Source organism: Oncorhynchus gorbuscha, linkage group LG18 (assembly GCF_021184085.1).
Source record: "Oncorhynchus gorbuscha isolate QuinsamMale2020 ecotype Even-year linkage group LG18, OgorEven_v1.0, whole genome shotgun sequence".
Taxonomy (NCBI): Eukaryota; Metazoa; Chordata; class Actinopteri; order Salmoniformes; family Salmonidae; genus Oncorhynchus; species Oncorhynchus gorbuscha.
The window spans coordinates 14,917,296-14,938,917 of record NC_060190.1 but is presented as its reverse complement, the minus strand read 5'-3'; the positions used below and the strand labels follow the sequence as shown (position 1 = coordinate 14,938,917).

The 21,622-nt window shown below is 44.6% G+C and overlaps 1 protein-coding gene across 6 annotated transcripts in view; it reads left to right on the top strand.

Annotated features, from left to right (window-relative positions):
• The window catches only part of LOC124003457 (regulatory-associated protein of mTOR-like), a 254,307-nt gene that overhangs the window by 17,329 nt on the left and 215,356 nt on the right, over positions 1 to 21,622 (top strand). For all 6 annotated transcript variants that reach the window (XM_046311732.1, XM_046311730.1, XM_046311729.1 and 3 more), the window contains exons 3-4: positions 9,041 to 9,143; positions 19,169 to 19,251. In XM_046311732.1, the coding sequence (XP_046167688.1) occupies positions 9,041 to 9,143; positions 19,169 to 19,251 (186 nt within the window). The remainder of the gene's footprint in view (positions 1 to 9,040; positions 9,144 to 19,168; positions 19,252 to 21,622) is intronic.

Sequence of the window (21,622 nt, the reverse complement as noted above, 5' to 3'; positions counted from 1 at the left end):
CATATTTTTGGGGTAATTAATTCTATACCCAAATTTCAACTGCACATAGATTCTAAATGTATTTTGGCATTCTATCACAATAATACATTTTACATCTATTCAATATAGGAAAGGAAAGAGGTGCCAACTAACTTCTTCTGTAGCCTGTCAACTATGTGTCTGTTTATCCCTGTTCTCTCCTCTCTGCACAGACCATACAAACGCTCCTCACCGCGTGGCCGCGGCCACCCTACTCTGGTGGTCCCAGCGCGCACGACCCACGTGGAGTTCCAGGTCTCCGGTAGCCTCTGGAACTGCCAATCTGCGGTCAACAAGGCAGAGTTCATCTCAACCTATGCCTCCCTCCAGTCCCTCGACTTCTTGGCACTGACGGAAACATGGATCACCACAGACAACACTGCTACTCCTACTGCTCTCTCTTCGTCCGCCCACGTGTTCTCGCACACCCCGAGAGCGTCTGGTCAGCGGGGTGGTGGCACCGGGATCCTCATCTCTCCCAAGTGGTCATTCTCTCTTTCTCCCCTTACCCATCTGTCTATCGCCTCCTTTGAATTCCATGCTGTCACAGTTACTAGCCCTTTCAAGCTTAACATCCTTATCATTTATCGCCCTCCAGGTTCCCTCGGAGAGTTCATCAATGAGCTTGATGCCTTGATAAGCTCCTTTCCTGAGGACGGCTCACCTCTCACAGTTCTGGGCGACTTTAACCTCCCCACGTCTACCTTTGACTCTTTCCTCTCTGCCTCCTTCTTTCCACTCCTCTCCTCTTTTGACCTCACCCTCTCACCTTCCCCCTACTCACAAGGCAGGCAATACGCTCGACCTCATCTTTACTAGATGCTGTTCTTCCACTAACCTCATTGCAACTCCCCTCCAAGTCTCCGACCACTGCCTTGTATCCTTTTCCCTCTCGCTCTCATCCAACACCTCCCACACTGCCCCTACTCGGATGGTATCGCTCCGTCCCAACCTTCGCTCTCTCTCCCCCGCTACTCTCTCCTCTTCCATCCTATCATCTCTTCCCTCCGCTCAAACCTTCTCCCACCTATCTCCTGATTCTGCCTCCTCAACCCTCCTCTCCTCCCTCTCTGCATCCCTTGACTCTCTATGTCCCCTATCCTCCAGGCCGGCTCGGTCCTCCCCTCCCGCTCCGTGGCTCGATGACTCATTGCGAGCTCACAGAACAGGGCTCCGGGCAGCCGAGCGGAAATGGAGGAAAACTCGCCTCCCTGCGGACCTGGCATCCTTTCACTCCCTCCTCTCTACATTTTCCTTCTCTGTCTCTGCTGCTAAAGCCACTTTCTACCACGCTAAATTCCAAGCATCTGCCTCTAACCCTAGGAAGCTCTTTGCCACCTTCTCTTCCCTCCTGAATCCTCCGCCCCCTCCCTCCCCCTCCTCCCTCTCTGCAGATGACTTCGTCAACCATTTTGAAAAGAAGGTCGACGACATCCGATCCTCGTTTGCTAAGTCAAACGACACCGCTGGTTCTGCTCACACTGCCCTACCCTGTGCTCTGACCTCTTTCTCCCCTCTCTCTCCAGATGAAATCTCGCGTCTTGTGACGGCCGGCCGCCCAACAACCTGCCCGCTTGACCCTATCCCCTCCTCTCTTCTCCAGACCATTTCCGGAGACCTTCTCCCTTACCTCACCTCGCTCATCAACTCATCCCTGACCGCTGGCTACGTCCCTTCCGTCTTCAAGAGAGCGAGAGTTGCACCCCTTCTGAAAAAACCTACACTCGATCCCTCCGATGTCAACAATTACAGACCAGTATCCCTTCTTTCTTTTCTCTCCAAAACTCTTGAACGTGCCGTCCTTGGCCAGCTCTCCCGCTATCTCTCTCTGAATGACCTTCTTGATCCAAATCAGTCAGGTTTCAAGACTAGTCATTCAACTGAGACTGCTCTCCTCTGTATCACGGAGGCGCTCCGCACTGCTAAAGCTAACTCTCTCTCCTCTGCTCTCATCCTTCTAGATCTATCGGCTGCCTTCGATACTGTGAACCATCAGATCCTCCTCTCCACCCTCTCCGAGTTGGGCATCTCCGGCGCGGCCCACGCTTGGATTGCGTCCTACCTGACAGGTCGCTCCTACCAGGTGGCGTGGCGAGAATCTGTCTCCTCACCACGCGCTCTCACCACTGGTGTCCCCCAGGGCTCTGTTCTTGGCCCTCTCCTATTCTCGCTATACACTAAGTCACTTGGCTCTGTCATAACCTCACATGGTCTCTCTTATCATTGCTATGCAGACGACACACAATTAATCTTCTCCTTTCCCCCTTCTGATGACCAGGTGGCGAATCGCATCTCTGCATGTCTGGCAGACATATCAGTGTGGATGACGGATCACCACCTCAAGCTGAACCTCGGCAAGACGGAGCTGCTCTTCCTCCCGGGGAAGGACTGCCCGTTCCATGATCTCGCCATCACGGTTGACAACTCCATTGTGTCCTCCTCCCAGAGCGCCAAGAACCTTGGCGCGATCCTGGACAACACCCTGTCGTTCTCAACCAACATCAAGGCGGTGGCCCGTTCCTGTAGGTTCATGCTCTACAACATCCGCAGAGTACGACCCTGCCTCACACAGGAAGCGGCGCAGGTCCTAATCCAGGCACTTGTCATCTCCCGTCTGGATTACTGCAACTCGCTGTTGGCTGGGCTCCCTGCCTGTGCCATTAAACCCCTTCAACTCATCCAGAACGCCGCAGCCCGTCTGGTGTTCAACCTTCCCAAGTTCTCTCACGTCACCCCGCTCCTCCGTTCTCTCCACTGGCTTCCAGTTGAAGCTCGCATCCGCTACAAGACCATGGTGCTTGCCTACGGAGCTGTGAGGGGAACGGCACCTCAGTACCTCCAGGCTCTGATCAGGCCCTACACCCAAACAAGGGCACTGCGTTCATCCACCTCTGGCCTGCTCGCCTCCCTACCACTGAGGAAGTACAGCTCCCGCTCAGCCCAGTCAAAACTGTTCGCTGCCCTGGCCCCCCAATGGTGGAACAAACTCCCTCACGACGCCAGGACAGCGGAGTCAATCACCACCTTCCGGAGACACCTGAAACCCCACCTCTTTAAGGAATACCTAGGATAGGATAAGTAATCCCTCTCACCCCCCCCCCCTAAGTTTTAGATGCACTATTGTTAAGTGACTGTCCCACTGGATGTCATAAGGTGAATGCACCAATTTGTAAGTTGCTCTGGATAAGAGCGTCTGCTAAATGACTTAAATGTAAATGTAAATGTAATGAATATGTATTGTTGCTCCCATCTGTCCCATGCACTTTAAGTTCAAAAACGTTTAAATGGGCAGTGACTTTGAAAGGAGTCCAACCAACTGACCACTTCAACAACATTCTCAGTAATGGTTACAGGAATGTTTTTTTCTTACTATGACTGATATGTTGTTTATCTACCTTTGTTGAATGCACTGACTGTCAGTCGGTCTGGATCCTCTGCTGAATGACCAAAACGTCCAGGAAATACGTCTTCATCTTTCATTCAGAACCTTAAACCTGCCTTTAATTTTTTTTTACTCCTTTTTTTTAGACGTATTTAAAAAAGCAAATCTCACTGGTTGATGTCATTGGGAAATTTGCATGGAAATTCTCCCCGGTCCCTAAATGTCTTCTCGCCATGAGAGAAGCAGAAATGATAGAACTTTACATATGTCAACTAGATGTATGTATTCATTCTATCATTTCCTGACATTCTGGTGAGCAAGGCTTTATTTAGTATTCTGGAGCATCAAGTAATGACAAGAGAAGCTGCATATATGTAATTTAAGTTGACCAACAAATAACCTACCTAATGTCAGAAATTCTAAGCAGAAAAAATATCTAAATTGAGGCATCATTTTTTATTTTATTTGTCCCACATCCCGTTAAAAAATCAACTGATGTCCCGGGGCAAATTAGGAATGTTATTTTTTAAATTCATGGATACAGAGATACTCGTGAGTGGAATGTCAAAGCTGCATGTAAACGTGGTCACTGACGTGAGCTTGCTCATTTTGACTATTACTCAGGCGTTGAGAAAAGATGCACAAGGCTAGTAACACAGGGTTTCAGGCTAGTAATCAGTGCAGGGTTTCAGACTGCCCCCTCTGTTCTCTCGTTCTGTCTCTCTGTTTGTGTAACACGGCTAGTAATCAGTGCAGGGTTTCAGACTGCCCTCTCTGTTCTCTCTCTCTGTTTGTGTAACACAGTGCTTTCAGACTAATCAGTGCAGGGTTTCAGACTGCCCTCTCTGTTCTCTCTCTGTTTGTGTAACACGGCTAGTAATCAGTGCAGGGTTTCAGACTGCCCTCTCTGTTCTCTCTCTCTGTTTGTGTAACACGGCTAGTAATCAGTGCAGGGTTTCAGACTGCCCTCTCTGTTCTCTCTCTGTTTGTGTAACACGGCTAGTAATCAGGGTGTTTGTGCCCTCTCTGTTCTCTCTCTGTTTGTGTAACACGGCTAGTAATCAGTGCAGGGTTTCAGACTGCCCTCTCTGTTCTCTCTCTGTTTGTGTAACACGGCTAGTAATCAGTGCAGGGTTTCAGACTGCCCTCTCTGTTCTCTCTCTGTTTGTGTAACACGGCTAGTAATCAGTGCAGGGTTTCAGACTGCCCCCTCTCTGTTCTCTCTCTGTTTGTGTAACACGGCTAGTAATCAGTGCAGGGTTTCAGACTGCCCTCTCTGTTCTCTCTCTGTTTGTGTAACACGGCTAGTAATCAGTGCAGGGTTTCAGACTGCCCTCTCTGTTCTCTCTCTGTTTGTGTAACACGGCTAGTAATCAGTGCAGGGTTTCAGACTGCCCTCTCTGTTCTCTCTCTGTTTGTTTGTAACACGGCTAGTAATCAGTGCAGGGTTTCAGACTGCCCTCTCTGTTCTCTCTCTGTTTGTGTAACACGGCTAGTAATCAGTGCAGGGTTTCAGACTGCCCTCTCTGTTCTCTCTCTGTTTGTGTAACACGGTAATCAGTGCAGGGTTTCAACTGCCCTCTCTGTTCTCTCTCTGTTTGTGTAACACGGCTGTAATCAGTGCAGGGTTTCAGACTGCCCTCTCTGTTCTCTCTCTCTGTTTGTGTAACACGGCTAGTAATCAGTGCAGGGTTTCAGACTGCCCTCTCTGTTCTCTCTCTCTGTTTGTGTAACACGGCTAGTAATCAGTGCAGGGTTTCAGACTGCCCTCTCTGTTCTCTCTCTCTGTTTGTGTAACACGGCTAGTAATCAGTGCAGGGTTTCAGACTAATCAGTGCAGTGTTTCAGACTGCCCTCTCTGTTCTCTCTCTGTTTGTGTAACACGGCTAGTAATCAGTGCAGGGTTTCAGACTGCCCTCTCTGTTCTCTCTCTGTTTGTGTTTCAGACTGCCGTTCTCTCTCTCTAGTAATCAGTGCAGGGTTTCAGACTGCCCTCTCTGTTCTCTCTCTGTTTGTGTAACACGGCTAGTAATCAGTGCAGGGTTTCAGACTGCCCTCTCTGTTCTCTCTCTGTTTGTGTAACACGGCTAGTAATCAGTGCAGGGTTTCAGACTGCCCTCTCTGTTCTCTCTCTGTTTGTGTAACACGGCTAGTAATCAGTGCAGGGTTTCAGACTGCCCTCTCTGTTCTCTCTCTGTTTGTGTAACAGTAATCAGTTTCAGACTGCCCTCTCTGTTCTCTCTCTGTTTGTGTAACACGGCTAGTAATCAGTGCAGGGTTTCTGCCCTCTCTGTTCTCTCTCTGTTTGTGTAACACGGTTAATCAGTGCAGGGTTTCAGACTGCCCTCTCTGTTCTCTCTCTGTTTGTGTAACACGGCTAGTAATCAGTGCAGGGTTTCAGACTGCCCTCTCTGTTCTCTCTCTGTTTGTGTAACACGGCTAGTAATCAGTGCAGGGTTTCAGACTGCCCTCTCTGTTCTCTCTCTGTTTGTGTAACACGGCTAGTAATCAGTGCAGGGTTTCAGACTGCCCTCTCTGTTCTCTCTCTGTTTGTGTAACACGGCTAGTAATCAGTGCAGGGTTTCAGACTGCCCTCTCTGTTCTCTCTCTGTTTGTGTAACACGGCTAGTAATCAGTGCAGGGTTTCAGACTGCCCTCTCTGTTCTCTCTCTGTTTGTGTAACACGGCTAGTAATCAGTGCAGGGTTTCAGACTGCCCTCTCTGTTCTCTCTCTCTGTTTGTGTAACACGGCTAGTAATCAGTGCAGGGTTTCAGACTGCCCTCTCTGTTCTCTCTCTGTTTGTGTAACACGGCTAGTAATCAGTGCAGGGTTTCAGACTGCCCTCTCTGTTCTCTCGTTCCCTCTCTCTGTTTGTGTATGTCCATGTGTGCCCCAATGGATTAATCTGTGTTCAGGTGCACATGTTTACCTGACCCTGTTTCCTGTCCCCCTGGGCTTCTTCTCGATCAGACCAGTCTACACTACAGTAAACTGCCTGGAAGGAGCAGTAGCTACAGAACTCTGCTAACCACCATAGATCGGGCACATATTCAATTCAATACCCTTCTGTCTGCAATGAGCTTCTGCCTTTCTGTTTGTCAGCTACAGAGTTCCATTAACTTCAGTTATCCAGGCACACATTCAATTCAATTCAATAGACCTTTCTTGGAAAGTCCTTGGGAGACATATCAATCACCTGTAAATGTGGTCTTTCTGCTGTATCATTAAGCGATATCTGGGCAAGGTTTATATACAGAGTTGTGACTGTTTAAAAATATATATTTTAAAACATCTATTTTTATTACAGAAAGCACATATACACTGAATTGTGACTTGTATCGGAGTCGTGACAGTCTACAGACTTCAAAGAGATGTTTAAGTTCTTCCCTCCTTTCCAAGCAGAACTCTTTTGGTCTGTTCACTATAGTCTAGTGCTTGGCATAGTGTTGAACCCAGCCTCAGTCTTGTTGATAGACAACATGGCACTTCACTCTCCAGATCAGGTCAGCAGCACTCGGTGTTCAGAATTGCAAAGTCACGTCAGGCTATGCCAACTATACAGACCTGCCAATGGATCCATCCATGCCAGAGGGCAAGGTCAAAATAGTGTGTATGGCTGTCCAAAAAAACGATCTTACCTCAGGACACCTCAAGTAATGAAAAATCCTAATTATCGCAAGAGCACTTTTTCCCAATATTTGAAGGACAAACAAGGGGCTGAAGTTTTGCCGTGTTGGACGCCTGCAGGAGTTTGTGTGTACAAATAGAAGGCCAAACCCACCAATGGTGTGCATGCCCAAAGGGCTCCATTTCCATGTCATCTGACCATGGCACCGCCTGGAGTTTGTGTGTACAAATAGAAGGCCAAACCCACCAATGGTGTGCGTGGCCAAAGAGCTCCATTTCCATGTCATCTGACCATGGCACCGCCTGGAGTTTGTGTGTACAAATAGAAGGCCAAACCCACCAATGGTGTGCGTGGCCAAAGGGCCCCATTTCCATGTCATCTGACCATGGCACCGCCTGGAGTTTGTGTGTACAAATAGAAGGCCAAACCCACCAATGGTGTGCGTGGCCAAAGAGCTCCATTTCCATGTCATCTGACCATGGCACCGCCTGGAGTTTGTGTGTACAAATAGAAGGCCAAACCCACCAATGGTGTGCGTGGCCAAAGAGCTCCATTTCCATGTCATCTGACCATGGCACCGCCTGGAGTTTGCTAAACGGCATTGGCACTTAGATTGGCACCAGTGCTATGGTCATATGACACAAATAAAGGTCTTTGGCCACGCACACCAGCGGTGGGTTTAGCCTTTGAAAGAACAATTCATATGGAGAAATACCTCATCCCTACTGTAAAATATGGTGCTGGATAGGGAGGTAACAATTCAACTATACGAATTGGACCTGTGAGGGAAAAATTACGCTTTCACCTTATTTGTTGGCTATGTAACAATTATTTACTAAACAAACAGTAAGATATTTCTGTCCTGCTAATGCTGTGTTTTATGGTCTCCACTCTAGCACCCTGCAGCTAGTCTGGGTGTTGAGGACATGGGTTCTACTAGAGATAGCTTGAAGCTGATAATTGATTTCTGTTGGTGATTTAAAGCTAGCATTCTGTAGACAAGATGTGGTGTGCGTGACTCGATAGAGAGAGCCTGGAAGAGTTAAGAACAATGCCTCATAGTTTCCCAGATGCCAGGAAGATGAGACAGTAAAAGACCATCCTGTGTAGATAACCAAGGTGGCTTATGGGAAGGTTGGACGTGACTGACTAAGCAATCTTGGTATCAGCTATATAAAAACTGTACATCGTCTGTAAAGGCTAGACTCTCAGCCTAACAGTCGGTCAAGACTGCTGGGCTGACGGTATCATTATTGCAATAATTAATTGATATTAATTAAATAATTTTTAGAAGAAATGTAGCATGCATCGGCCAGAAAATCGATTCAATCGCCATTTCACTTTATTTTTGGCTCACATTACATTCTTTCGACCTTCCGAAAATACCTCCTATTGGGACAACTGATGCGTCCCCTCCTTCAGTGTGGAACTAAGCCTGTAACGGAGTCATTTTGTATGCCGAACAACCCAAGGCAATGTCAGTAGCCTAGTCAAACTGCGCACCTTGTCCAGCTTCGCCAGGTAGGCGGCCTGTTCCAGATCTTGCACCTACAGCATTCAAATGTTAAAATGGCTTGTGTGATATTATGCTATTAGTAGAGTGACAACCAATGTCATTTGCTAGGTTATCTATGCGCTGTTGAAAATGATGTTTTACCGGAATAAAAGTCCACTACCAGAGGAAAGTGGGAGAACAAAAAACGTAGGCTACGTTGCCCCTCGATACACGTTGATTCGTCTTGAAAGGAAAAGATGCTGATATTAAATTGAAGAACAATCAAGGGGCTGACATTGTTGTCAGATGCTTGTCCCAGAGCTGTGTAGTGTGTGTATGAGGAGTCAAGTCTGAGCGCCTCTGTGAAATGTGAACATCCTTCACCCAAATAATGTCAATAAACAGGGTCTCTTCACTCTGTATATGAGTGCATGGGTTTATCTGAGAAATAATCCCAATAAAGTGTGTGTTCAGAGGCATGTGTATTGACTTCTCTGTCGTCCCCCCCCCCCCCAGATGAAGACAGTGAGTGTGGCCCTGGTGTTGTGTCTCAACGTGGGGGTGGACCCTCCTGACGTGGTCAAGACGTCACCCTGCGCTAGACTGGAGTGCTGGATCGGTAAGAACACACACACACACACACACACACACACACACACACACACACACACACACACACACACACACACACACACACACACACACACACACACACACACACACACACACACACACACACACACACTTGCATAACCTATTCCATATTCAAAAAACACACACACATAATAAAGCCGTTATTATCTTAAACAAGACATACCTATGGGAAATATTGGCTTTCTTATAATGTGTCCAACCTTCTCCCCAACCCATGTTACCTTGAAAGTCCTGAGCTCATCTAGTTGATATTCCGTGCGCTGAAAGAACTGCGTATCCATATAACTTGGAGATAACCCCGTCAGTGAGCATAACGCGACCTCTGCATTTGAAAACATTATATTCGATGCACTTCCAGAAGGACTTATTTGCAGTGTCATTTCCGTCTGTAGATGAAGCCTTCATGCTCCAGGATATTTCTGGCAAGCACGAAGAGGATACATTCCGTTTCCATTGCTTGTCAGGGACATCACCAGGACTTTGGATAAGTGAGTGCTCCTGGAAAGTTGGTGGACTAGAATTTCCTCCTCCTATTGCAGGCTTACTACCTGTGTATTCATCCACTCTTGCATTTAAGACAAGTCGTTTTCTCAGACCCACAAATACAATGATTTGCCGGTACCCCGTTAGTCCCTGGTTTACAGGGCTGAGCCCCTGGTTATGAATCTCTGTTGACTTCCCTGTTGCTTGTTCTGACCTCTTCCCAAGAATAATGAATGCTGAGGGTAGCAAGATCTTTTTAAGAAGAATATTTGTATTAATAGCATATGAATGATTTCCAATTAGATTGCTGGACAATCAAAGCCATCCATCCAACCCATTTATTCATATCTGGTAGTTGATAGATTGGGCCTAGTTATTGTTCATTTACAGCATACATTTACATTCATTCTCTTAAATCTCTTAAAATAGCCTATATTATTCTTGTGTACTGTTTGTCTGTCTGGACTGTCTTGGTGAGAATCTTAAGTTAATAAAATACTTAAAATAGAGTTCTTAAGTTTGTGCCTATTATTCCTTGCCTGCCAGGGTAGGGCAGCACTGTTATAGCCTTGTGAATCACTCAAGCATATTTTTTTTTATTGGAAATGGGAGAGATCACTACTGATTTCAAAACTTTCTCATTCATATTGTCAAGACATGAGGTGAGTATCAAAATAGTTTCAAAATATGCCTTTGCCTTCAAGTTGAATCTCGGGTAGATCTTTAGTCTGTATATATTGTGCGGCAGCAGAGAGAACAGTCTATGAGGGTGGCTGGAGTCCTTGGCAATTGTTTGGGTCTTCCTCTGAGCCTAATCATAGGCTGTTACTTTCTCTCAAATCACAATGTTTTACTTTTTTATATTCATGTGACAGTCATTTTTAATTGAAACATCCAAATGTCGCTCTTTCACCAAGGTCATTTTGTTTCATGGAATGTTCTAATTTCATGACTGATGAAAGTTCAGTGTGCTATAGCCTAATATTCTGCCCATATGAACACATTGGTTTTTAGGCCATATAAAGATCAGCTATGCATGATTTAATGAAAGCAGCAAACCGACACATTGTTTCACTTTAATAAAATAATCCAGGGGCTCTACTTTGATTTTAGAAGTGGGCCGGGCATCTAAAGATTAATTCCCACATTTTCTACACAATGCAATGTGCTTTCTCTTTAGAACAGAAAGTAAGCCAAAATCCCCTCCGTCACCAAGTTAGGTAAGTGATTAATAAGACTGAACTAAATCAAAGGTAATTCAATAGTAAATATTGTTTCACCTTTAACCAATAGCCTAACAAATGAGCAACTCGTGACTAAAATAAAGACTTTTGATGTATTTTATTAAGACATCCACTTAATCAAATTTCAGCCAGCCTGAACCGCCTGCACCCCGACCCCCACCAGTCTAGTCAATAACTCAACTCTCCCAACACAATTTCTTCCCCTTTCAGTCATACCTATATTTTTATTCCCTGTTCAGTCACACCCCACTCAGTTTTAGGATCTTAGTGAAACATTCAGTGTTTGTTTCGGGTGTGTTAGGCCAAGGACCGAGTGACAACTCACAGGACGGCAACCAGGGATTGCCTAAATAGGTTTCTCCTTTAGTCGAACTGTATTCCATATAAGGCATCCAGACCGTGTAAAAGTTATTCAGTGTTGCCCTTAGTCTTGTAATAAATCACATCTAGTGATACTTAACTTGACATTGTCGGAGGATAACCAACCTTCCAATTAATGGCAATGCATTTCTTAGCCTCTATAAATGCTTGGTTACACAGTTAAGTTTAAGTATCAACATTTCCAAGCAAACCGGGGAGGAGGGAGAATCTTTAGACAGGCTGAGATAAAAGAACATACTCTAAGAATTCAGCCAACCTTCACAAGACCATACAGTGCATTCAGAAAGTATTCAGACCCCTTGACTTTTTCCACATTTTGTTACATTACATCCATATTCTAAAATTGATTAAATACGATGTTTTCCTCATGAATCTACACACAATACTCCATAATCGCAAAGCAAAAATAGGTTTTTAGAAATGTTTGCTAGTTTATATATTTGCACAAGTTATGTACTTAAAAAAAAGTTTCAAACCCTTTGATATGAGACTTAAAATTGAGCTCAGGTGCATCCTGTTTCCATTGATCAGCCTTGGGATGGTTCTACAACTTTATTGGAGTCCACCTGTGGTGAATTCAATTGATTGGGCATGATTTGGAAAGGTCGAAGGAATTTTCGGTCAAGCTCTGAGACATGATTTTTGTCGCTGAACAGATCTGGGGAAGGGTACCAAAACATTTCTGCAGCATTGAAGGTCCCCAAGAACACAGTAGCCTCCATCATTCTCAAAAGGATGACATTTGGAACCACCATGACTCTTCCTAGAGCTGGCCACCCAGCCAAACTAAGCAATCGGAGGAGAAAGGCCTTCGTCAGGGAGGTGACCAAGAAACCTGACAGAGGTCCAAAGTTCCTCTGGAGATGGGAGAACCTTCCAGAAATACAACCATCTCTGCAGCAATCCACAAATCAGGCCTTTATGGTGGAGTGGCCACAAAGCCTTGAGTCTTCTTGGGTATGATGCTACAAGCTTGGCACAACTGTATTTGGGAAGTTTCTCCCATTCTTCTCAGCAGATTCTCTCAAGCTCTGTCAAGGTTGGAAGTGGAGCGTCGCTGCACAGCTATTTTAAGGTCTCTCCAGAGGTTCCATCGGGTTCAAGTCCGGGCTCTGGCTTAGCCACTCTAGGACATTCAGGGACTTGTCCCGAAGCCACTCCCTCGTTGTCTTTGCTGTGTGCTTAGGGTCGTTGTCCTGTTGTAAGGTGAACCTTCGTCCCAGTCTGAGGTCCTGAGCACTCTGGAGCAGGTTTTCATCAATAATTTCTCTGTACTTGTCTCCTTTCATCTTTCCATCGATCCTGACTAGTCTCCCGGTCCCACTGAAAAACATCCCCACAGCATGATGCTGCCACCACTGTGCTTCACCGTAGGGATGGTGCCAGACATGATGCTTGGCATTCAGGCCAAAGAGTTCACTCTTGGTTTCATCAGATCAGAGAATCTCGTTTCTCATGGTCTGAGAGTCCTTTTGGAAAACTCCAAGCGGGCTGTCGTGTGCCTTTTATTGAAGAGTGGCTTCTGTCTGTACTTGCTGCCAAAGGTGCTTCATCAAAGTACTGAGTAAAGGGTCTGAATACATATGCAAATGAAATTATTTTTTAAATATACATTTACTTAAATGTCTACAAACCTGTTTTTTTTCCAATTAATTATGAGGTAGTGTGTATAGATTGGTTAGGGGGGGAGAGAAACGTTATCCATTTTAGAATAAGACTGTAAAGTAACTGTGGAAAAATTCAAGGGGCCTGAATACTTTCCGAATGCGCTGCAACATGCAAATATGTCCCCTTTTGTGTTTTACACATCCAGCAGTGGAATTACATTTCTGAGTGCATGTAATTCAGTTTCAGTGGCATATAGTATGTTCTTAAACTGCAGTAATGTATGTCTGAGATGAGGAATGCCCAGTCATGTTCATATCATCAATAGCTTCTACCAGGTTTTCCTCACATTTTTGTTTTACATGTTTTGTCATTGGAAAATTCCTCCAACCCTTGATACAGTTTGGAAATCAACTTTGGATGTTCGTCAGACTGCCTTAAAATAGCATCCGGCTTGTCCAGTGTTTGCTGCATGGAGAGAATAAAGGGTTGTATCTGCAGAAATGTTCCTCACCTGTGTCAGACTGGTCTTCCCTGCTGAGATCCATGTCACCATCTGATCCTCCTAAAAATGAGGGATGACAAAGAATTACCTTCGTGTACATTTCTACATTATATTACCTAAGAATATAAAATATGGTTCAATAATAGAAGTGACCATTATTCCCACGTCCCAGACTGTAGCTTTGATGTTAAACTGCTGTCATGTAGCTACTGTAGTTCTACCATCAATTCAATATGGAACTTTGTATCATTCACTGATATTGCTAATATACTGCAAAATTCACCTGAGTTCCATAGACTGGTCTTCCCTGGCTGTCTGACCCTGCTGGGGCCCATGTCACCATCTGATCCTGCTTAGACATGTCGAGCATACTGTTGTGTACTGACTGCAACCAGGCTGCATTCCTGCGGGTCCCGACAGAGATCATTGCAGCGCTGTTGGCATTTTTCATGCTGTGGGTGGTCAGACTGACAACTAGGATGCAAATATTTTTGTTGTCCCACAGATTTGGAAACTGCCTCTTTCTGCTTTGTATGTATTAACAGCACATATTTTTCGCATTATTCACACGCACTGAATTTTCTGCTTCAACCTCAGTAGCCTTCCTTGCCTAGTTTGGGCGTGAGTTCAACGGTGCGTAGTATGTGTGGTCTCATTGATATAGAGTAGGCTGCCTACATGCGCAGAGAATCACTTGGCGGTTAAGTTGAATATGAAATGAACTTAAATATGATTAGACTTGTTTACTACAGTATCTAAATACATATTGATAATGGAAAGAAGTGGAGGGCTCTCAACCGTGAGTCGAAGTGCAATCAACACATTTAATCTTCAAACGATGCTGAGCGAGTATTGATTACCCGTTCTATTTGTCTCTGCCTGCAAATCGTCCTAGAAGGTAGGCTACATCCTATAGGGCTACGCAAAACGTAGCAGGTGTCGCTGTCATCATTCCTGCTGCTTCCAGTTCTGTTGCCATACCTGTGAGATCAGGTGCCCGTGTGGTCATTTAAATAGTAGGCTATATCCTATGTATGGGATGACGAGCACGGGGCAGTTGTCTTTCCAAGGAAATGTACTTCCTAAATAGGCATATGATTAGGCTATAGTTTACTACATTGCCTGGATTATTGATCATCCATATTTCTATTTCTTTAAAAATTTTAATTTAAAAAAAAAAAACCAGGTAGTCCAGTTGAACTCGTTCTCGTTTACAGCTGCGACCTGACCAAGATCAAGCAAAGCTGTGCAACAAAAAACTACAGTTACACAGGACAAACAAAAGTACAGTCAACACAATCTACATAGTGTGTGTGCAAATGAAGTAAGGAGGTAAGGCAATAAATAGACCATAGTAGCGAGGTAATTACAATTTAGCAAATTAACACTCAAGTGATAGATGTGCAGATGAGTGTGCAAGTAGAAATACTGGTGTGCAAAATGTTAATAAAAACAATATGGGGATGAGGTAGGTAGTTGGGTGGGCTATTTACAGATGGGCTGTGTACAGCTGCAGCGACCGGTTATTTGCTGATGTTTGAAGTTAGTGAGGGAGATAATAGACTCCAGCTTCAGTGATTTTTTTTATTTTTTTTTTTTTAATATATTTTTTGCAATTCTTTCCAGTCATTGGCAGCAGAGAACTGGAAGGAAAGGTGGGCAAAGCAGGTGTTGGCATTGGGGATGACCAGTGAGATATACCTGCTGGAGTGTGTGCTACGGGTGTGTGTTATGGTGACCAGTGAGCTGAGATAAGGTGGGGCTTTACCTAGAAGAGACTTGTAGATGACCTGGAGCCAGTGGGTTTGGCAATGAATATGTAACGAGGGCCAGCTGACGAGAGCATACAGGTTTCTGTGGTGGATGGTATATGGGGTTGTGGTGACAAAACGGATGGCAATGTGATAGACTGCATCCAGTTTGCTGAGTAGTGTTGGAGGCTATTTTGTAAATGACATCACTGTATTCAAGGATCGGTTTTACGAGGGTATTGTTTGGCAGCGTGAGTGAAGGAGGCTTTGCGAAATAGGAAGCCGATTCTAGATTTTATTTTGGATTGGAGATGCTTAATGAGTCTGGAAGTAGAGTTTACAATCTTGCCAGACACCTAGAATATGTGGACAACTACAAATACCTAAGTCAGAACCGTCCAGAGTAGTGATGCTTGTCGGGCGGGCGTGGGCAGCGATCGGTTGAAGAGCATGCATTTAGTTTTACTAGCGTATAAGAGCAGTCGGAGGCCACGGAAGGAGTGTTGTATGGCATTGAAGCTCGTCTGGAGGTTTGTTAAGTGTCCTAAGATGGGCCAGCTGTATACAGAATGGTGTCAGCTGTGGAGAGTTGAATCAAGGAATCACCCGCAGCAAGAGCGACATCATTGATATATGCAGAGAAAAGAGTCGGCCTGAGAATTGAGTTGGTGAACCAGGCGAAGCAGTCATTAGAAAAACCAAGGCTATTGAGTCTGCCGATAAGAGTCGAAAGCCTTGGCCAGGTCGATGAAGACGGCTGCACAGTAATGTCTTTCTTCGATGACGGTTATATCGTTTACTATCTTGAGCATGGCAGATTTCCACCCGTGACCGGCTCGCACAGCGGAGAAGGTACGGTGGGATTCTAAATGGTTGGTGACCTGTTTTGTTAACTTGGCTTTTGAAGACTTTAGAAAGGCAGGGCAGGATGGATATAGGTCTGTAACACTTTTGGTCAAGTGTCTCCCCCTTTGAAGAGGGGGATGACCGCGGCAGCTATCCAACCTTTAGGAATCTCGGATGATACGAAATATGTTGAACAGGCTAGTAATAGGGTTTGCAACAATGCTGGTGGATAATAAAATTGTCCCACTTCTAAAATGTAGGCTATAGAAATAGCTCAAGAGAAAGTGCTTCTCCAACTCTGCTCTCTTCAAACAACATCTAGCATATTGGCTGATACGGCCAAGTAATACAATATAAGGGCCATGTGAGAATCTCTGGAAATCTCACCTATTTCCTAAGTAATTTTTGTGCGTTTGATATTGCCTTGCGGGGATCATGGCTGGCAAGTGATCTGTGTCACATACGCCTAAAATAACATTGCGGGACTGCAGTTGGGTTTGGTACCAGTTCTTGCGGTAGCAGTCAGGAAAATATGATGGTTATTATATCAATATTTGCACAAAAAAGCGTTTCCACCACCATTTCTCGCATAATTAATTTTACAGACACAAATATCCTACCTTGTCTATTTTTATGTTTTGTCGACATTTGGAAAGTTTACCGACATTTGCTGTTTCCATCAGGCCTGTCGTGAATATTTTTTTATCCGACATGTACTTAACTCTCATAAAAAGGTTGGATGGAAACCTGGTTAGAGAATAATATTATTCTCTAAAGGAAAAGTGACCTTTTGACAAAACAGAACCATACAAAGTAAAAACAAATGTTTAACATTGTGTAAATTATAACAAATTAGTGAAGGGAATTCGGAAATGTATGAAAATGCAACAACAAAAAAATCAGAAAAGCGAGAGCTCCATTTTAAAACCACGTAAATGTATTTGTTGCCACACTAGGATCATGCACTCCTCCGGAAGCATATTTGGAGCTTTTGTTATTCCAAATCATTAAATACAGTTATCCTGTCTCAGAAATATATAGTGATATAATATTATGACTGTATTGCCCAGCTCTACTTCCAAGTTTTGTAAGTAATCTCATAACAGCATATAAGACTGAGAAGAAACCAGACAGACAAAATGACAGTAATAATTAAACGATACGCCTCCACAGACGGTTTGACAAACTGAAACCACATGAAACTCTGTGGAAAAACTCCAGACCGTTTGATGGTAGCGTTTTATGAAAGGAACCATTTAACACATTAGAAAAAGCAGACACGTCTGACAGGCTGCTCCTGTTTCATTGTAGACTTTTACCGGGGACAATGCAACCTGTCAATCATTAGATCACGGTTTATTTAAAGATAACTGTGTAGAATAACCCTAAATGCACAGTCATTAGATCTCCTTCTCTGATCCTCCTCACCCCACCCTCTTCCTCCTCAGCCCACCCTCTTCTTCCTTCCTTTGTTTTACAGATCCCATTTGCAGAGAAATTAATGTGTCATCCCACTTTGGGGTCGTCTAAGGTTTGCTCACTGCAGTTGCATTACACTGCACAATATACATTATTTCCTTAACTTGCCGGCTACATATCTATCAATAAATATACTTTTCTCCCAAAAAATGGTCTGTCCCTGAATATGCATATTGTCAATACATCCGGTAATTTCAAAATCAATAATGTTATTGTCTGCATTGTGGGCAGAATTTGATATCTCAGAATCTATAATGCGCGCTGTGCTTTATACAATTTGATTTCTTCTTGTCAATATTTCAATCCAAAGCGCTGGGGACATTTCTCTGGGTTTTGTAGTTTAATTTGATAAGAGAAACAGCCCTACTAAACAAATGGCAAGTGATTGTGATACTGGTTCTCTATTGGGTTAACTGTCTCAACTGAATCTCTGCTTCATTGTGATGGCACTATTGGGATCTATCTGATCTGTTACTTCGGATCTACTTGACTTTTACCTTCCCGTCTCCTGAACAGTGTAGAAGCACCGAGCACGTCCCCATTCTCATCGACGGGGCTGTAGTGGAGCAGGTTGAGAGCTTCAAATTCCTTGGTTGTCCACATCAACAACAAACTAGATTGGTCCAAACACACCAAGACAGTTGTGAGGAGGGCACGACAAAGCCTATTCCCCCTCAGGAATCTAAAAAGATTTGGCATGGGTCCTGAGATCCTCAAAAGGTTCTACAGCTGCAACATCGAGAGCATCCTGACCAGTTGCATCACTGCCTGGTAATGCGATTGCTCGGCCTCCGACCGCAAGGCACTTCAGAGGGTAGTGCGTACGGCCCAGTACATCACTGGGGCAAAGTTGCCTGCCATCCACCGCCTCTACACCAGGCGGTTTCAGAGGAAGACCCTAAAAGACCCCAGCCACCCCGGTCATACTGTTCTCTCTACTACCGCATTGCAAGCGGTACCGGAGTGCCAAGTCTAGGACAAAAAGGCATCTCAACAGTTTTACCCCCAAGCCAGAAGACTCCTGAACAGGTAACCAAATGGTTACCCGGACTATTTGCATTGTCCCCCCCAACCCCTCTTTTTACTCTGCTGCTACTCTCTGTTTATCTTATATGCTTAGTCACTTTAACTATACATTGATGTACATACTACCTAAATTGGGCCGACCAACCAGTGCTCCCGCACATTGGCTAACCGGGCTATCTGCATTGTTTCCCACCCACCAACCCCTCTTTTTACACTTCTGCTAATCTCTGTTCATCATATATGCAGTCATTTTAACGATACCTACATGTACATACTGCCTCAATAAGCCTGACTAACAGGTGTCTGTATATAGCCTTGCTACTCTTTTTTTCAAATGTCTTTCTACTGTTTTATTTCTTTACTTACCTACACTCACACTCACACACCCACTCAAACATACCTTTTTTTGGCACCATTGGTTGTAAGTAAGCATATCTCTAAGGTTTACACCTGTTGTATTTGGCGCACGTGACAAATAAACTTTGATTTGATTTGAAAAGCAATGTTTCTTGGTAAATATCAGATCAAGTATTATGAGCAATGTGGTCATTTTTCTGCATTTCACTAATGTTTTGTGGACAGAACATTTCACCCTGTGCTGTGCTGGTTGTACCTACGTCTAGTGTTGTCTTTCTATGATAATGAAGTGTCTGTGTTTCCTCTCCTTCAGACCCTCTGTCCATGAGTCCACAGAAAGCCCTGGAGACCATCGGAGCCAACCTGCAGAAGCAGTACGAGAACTGGCAGCCCCGGGTGAGTGAGTTCACATGGCCCCCATGTTCTCCCTCATCTCTCACCTCAGTGACCTTCCACCCACACACACCATTCTGTACCTGTACATACTGTGTTGTGGATCCCTGTCTCGCAAGTCTCTAGACTGGCTCCTATATGGCTTGGAGCTATGTGTCCCACGCGTGCACATAAGCAAACACACCAACACATACCCTCTCACACACACACACACACACACACCGTCCTACCCCCCACCTGTGTGTCCCTGTTCTCAGTGTCTTTATGGGCTCTCTGAGTAGTTGGATCCATTCTCTCTGAAGTGGAGTTGTGTGTTTGTGGTGTCACTGAAATGAAGTTGCATTGGCTGTGTAAGCCCATAACTAACTTAGTGCCCTTAGTGTTGATATGTTAGACACTTACAGCAAACTTAGTATAGTTAGGATATTGTGTGTGTATGGAGTGTACTGGCATTCTGTGTAAAGTGTGCGTGTGAGTTCACAAAGTTTGTGTATGTGAGAGCGAGCGTGTGTACTGGCGGCTAACGCTATCCTTCCCCAGTGGTGAGCAAGGGCCTCTCCTCATATCTGTAACCTGTCTGGCTCAGAGCTCAGAGCTGGAGCAGATGGCTGGGGATACCCTCACCTGTATCTCCTAAACACCCACTGACACAGGGGGGAGAGCATGAGTATGTGAGAAGTAAGGAATGGAAAGGAGATTTGAGCGTGGGAAGGACAGTAAGTAGAAAGGAGAAGGAGAGCGTGAAGAGGGAGAGAGTGAAACAGACCAGCTGAGTGTGGGCTGAGTGAGCCAGAGGTCAGAACCAGATGGTGGGAGAGAGAAGGAGCGGGGGAGTGTGAAAGCATTCAGTCTCTTTCAGCCTCAGGACTTATGCCTACTGCTAGGCCACAGACCAGAGACCACTTCTGGCCACAGACCTCTCTGTATGCTGTAACCAATAATACCAGCACTGAGCTGAACTTACCCTCTTACCTGTCACGCTCTGACTCTAGGTTCATGTCAAAACCACTGTTTGTTCATGAAAATGAAATTGGACCTAAAATAACCTTGTGTGTTAGATACATATAAATATACAAGATACAGTATCATTTACAGTTGATGTCAGAAGTTTACACACTTAGGTTGGAGTTATTAAACTCGTTTTTCAATCACTCCACAAATTTCTTGTCAATAAACTATAGTTTTGGCAAGTCGGTTAGGACATCTACTATGTGCATGACACTACAATGCTACAAAGTACTAATTGAGTATGTAAATAAAAAGTATGTTAGACTACAGAAGGGTTGCAAAAAATGTACATATTTTTTGGAAAGAAATAAAAGCTGAAATAAAATATTCCCTCCTATTATTCTGACATTTCACATTCTTAAAATAAAGTGGTGATCCTAACTGACCTAAGACAGCTAATTTTTAATAGGATTAAATGTCAGGAATTTTGAAACTGAGTTTAAATGTATTTGGCTATGGTGTGTGTGTAAGCTTCTGACTTCAACTGTACATGTAGCCACTGTAACTAATAGCCTTCACTTTCGACTGTCAATGATAACCTGAACCACAATGTGAGTACAACCCTGTTGTACAAAATCAACTGTCTTCCTTCCCGTGTTCTGAAAACTAGAATGGCCACCTCGTTGGTACTTAATCAGTTACTTCCAAGCCCAGGGCCTGTACTGCCCATGTTTGGAGGGACTTTCTCCAGTGCCAGCCTAACATATCAGGTCTCTCTCTCTGTTTGCTCATTGATCCTCCTGGCCACTGTCACAGAACACTGAGAGAAGGCAAAATACTGACCTGGCTGCTGCCCAGAGCCCAGTCTTTACTATGTCGCTCTCTCAGGGAGTGTTACAGTTGGACAAGAGCATGGTTTGATGGACTACTGTGTTATGGACTATACACTATTTCCTGGCTTGGAGTCCGTAGCGTGCCCAGCTATGGCACATCATCCCACATTTGTCCCTCTGGTCTGTAAATTATTCACGTGGCCTATTTTTGTCTCTGGTTCCCTTGGAATGTAGCTAGTGCACTGTAACAGATTTAGCCACATATGTCCCACCAGTGTATCTATCTATTTAGCTATACATTCATGGCTGTGTTAAACCCTTGCTTGGGTATTACATTAGCGTAGCGTTACATTGCTAATTTAGCCCAACATGTTAAACTACAATACTTCGTAATGGCTGTACTGGTGCACTTTAGGCCTAATTGGTCCCCTTGGCTATCATGGCATATCCAAGAGCAGCCTAGCATAGCCTGACCTAGTGCTAGCGAAGCATGCTGCCAGTTGCTCATTATTGATAAAGAGTCTGAGTGAAAGTGACACCAGACTCCTGGCACGGCGGCACTGCAGAGGGACAAGGGGCTAATCTCATCATGA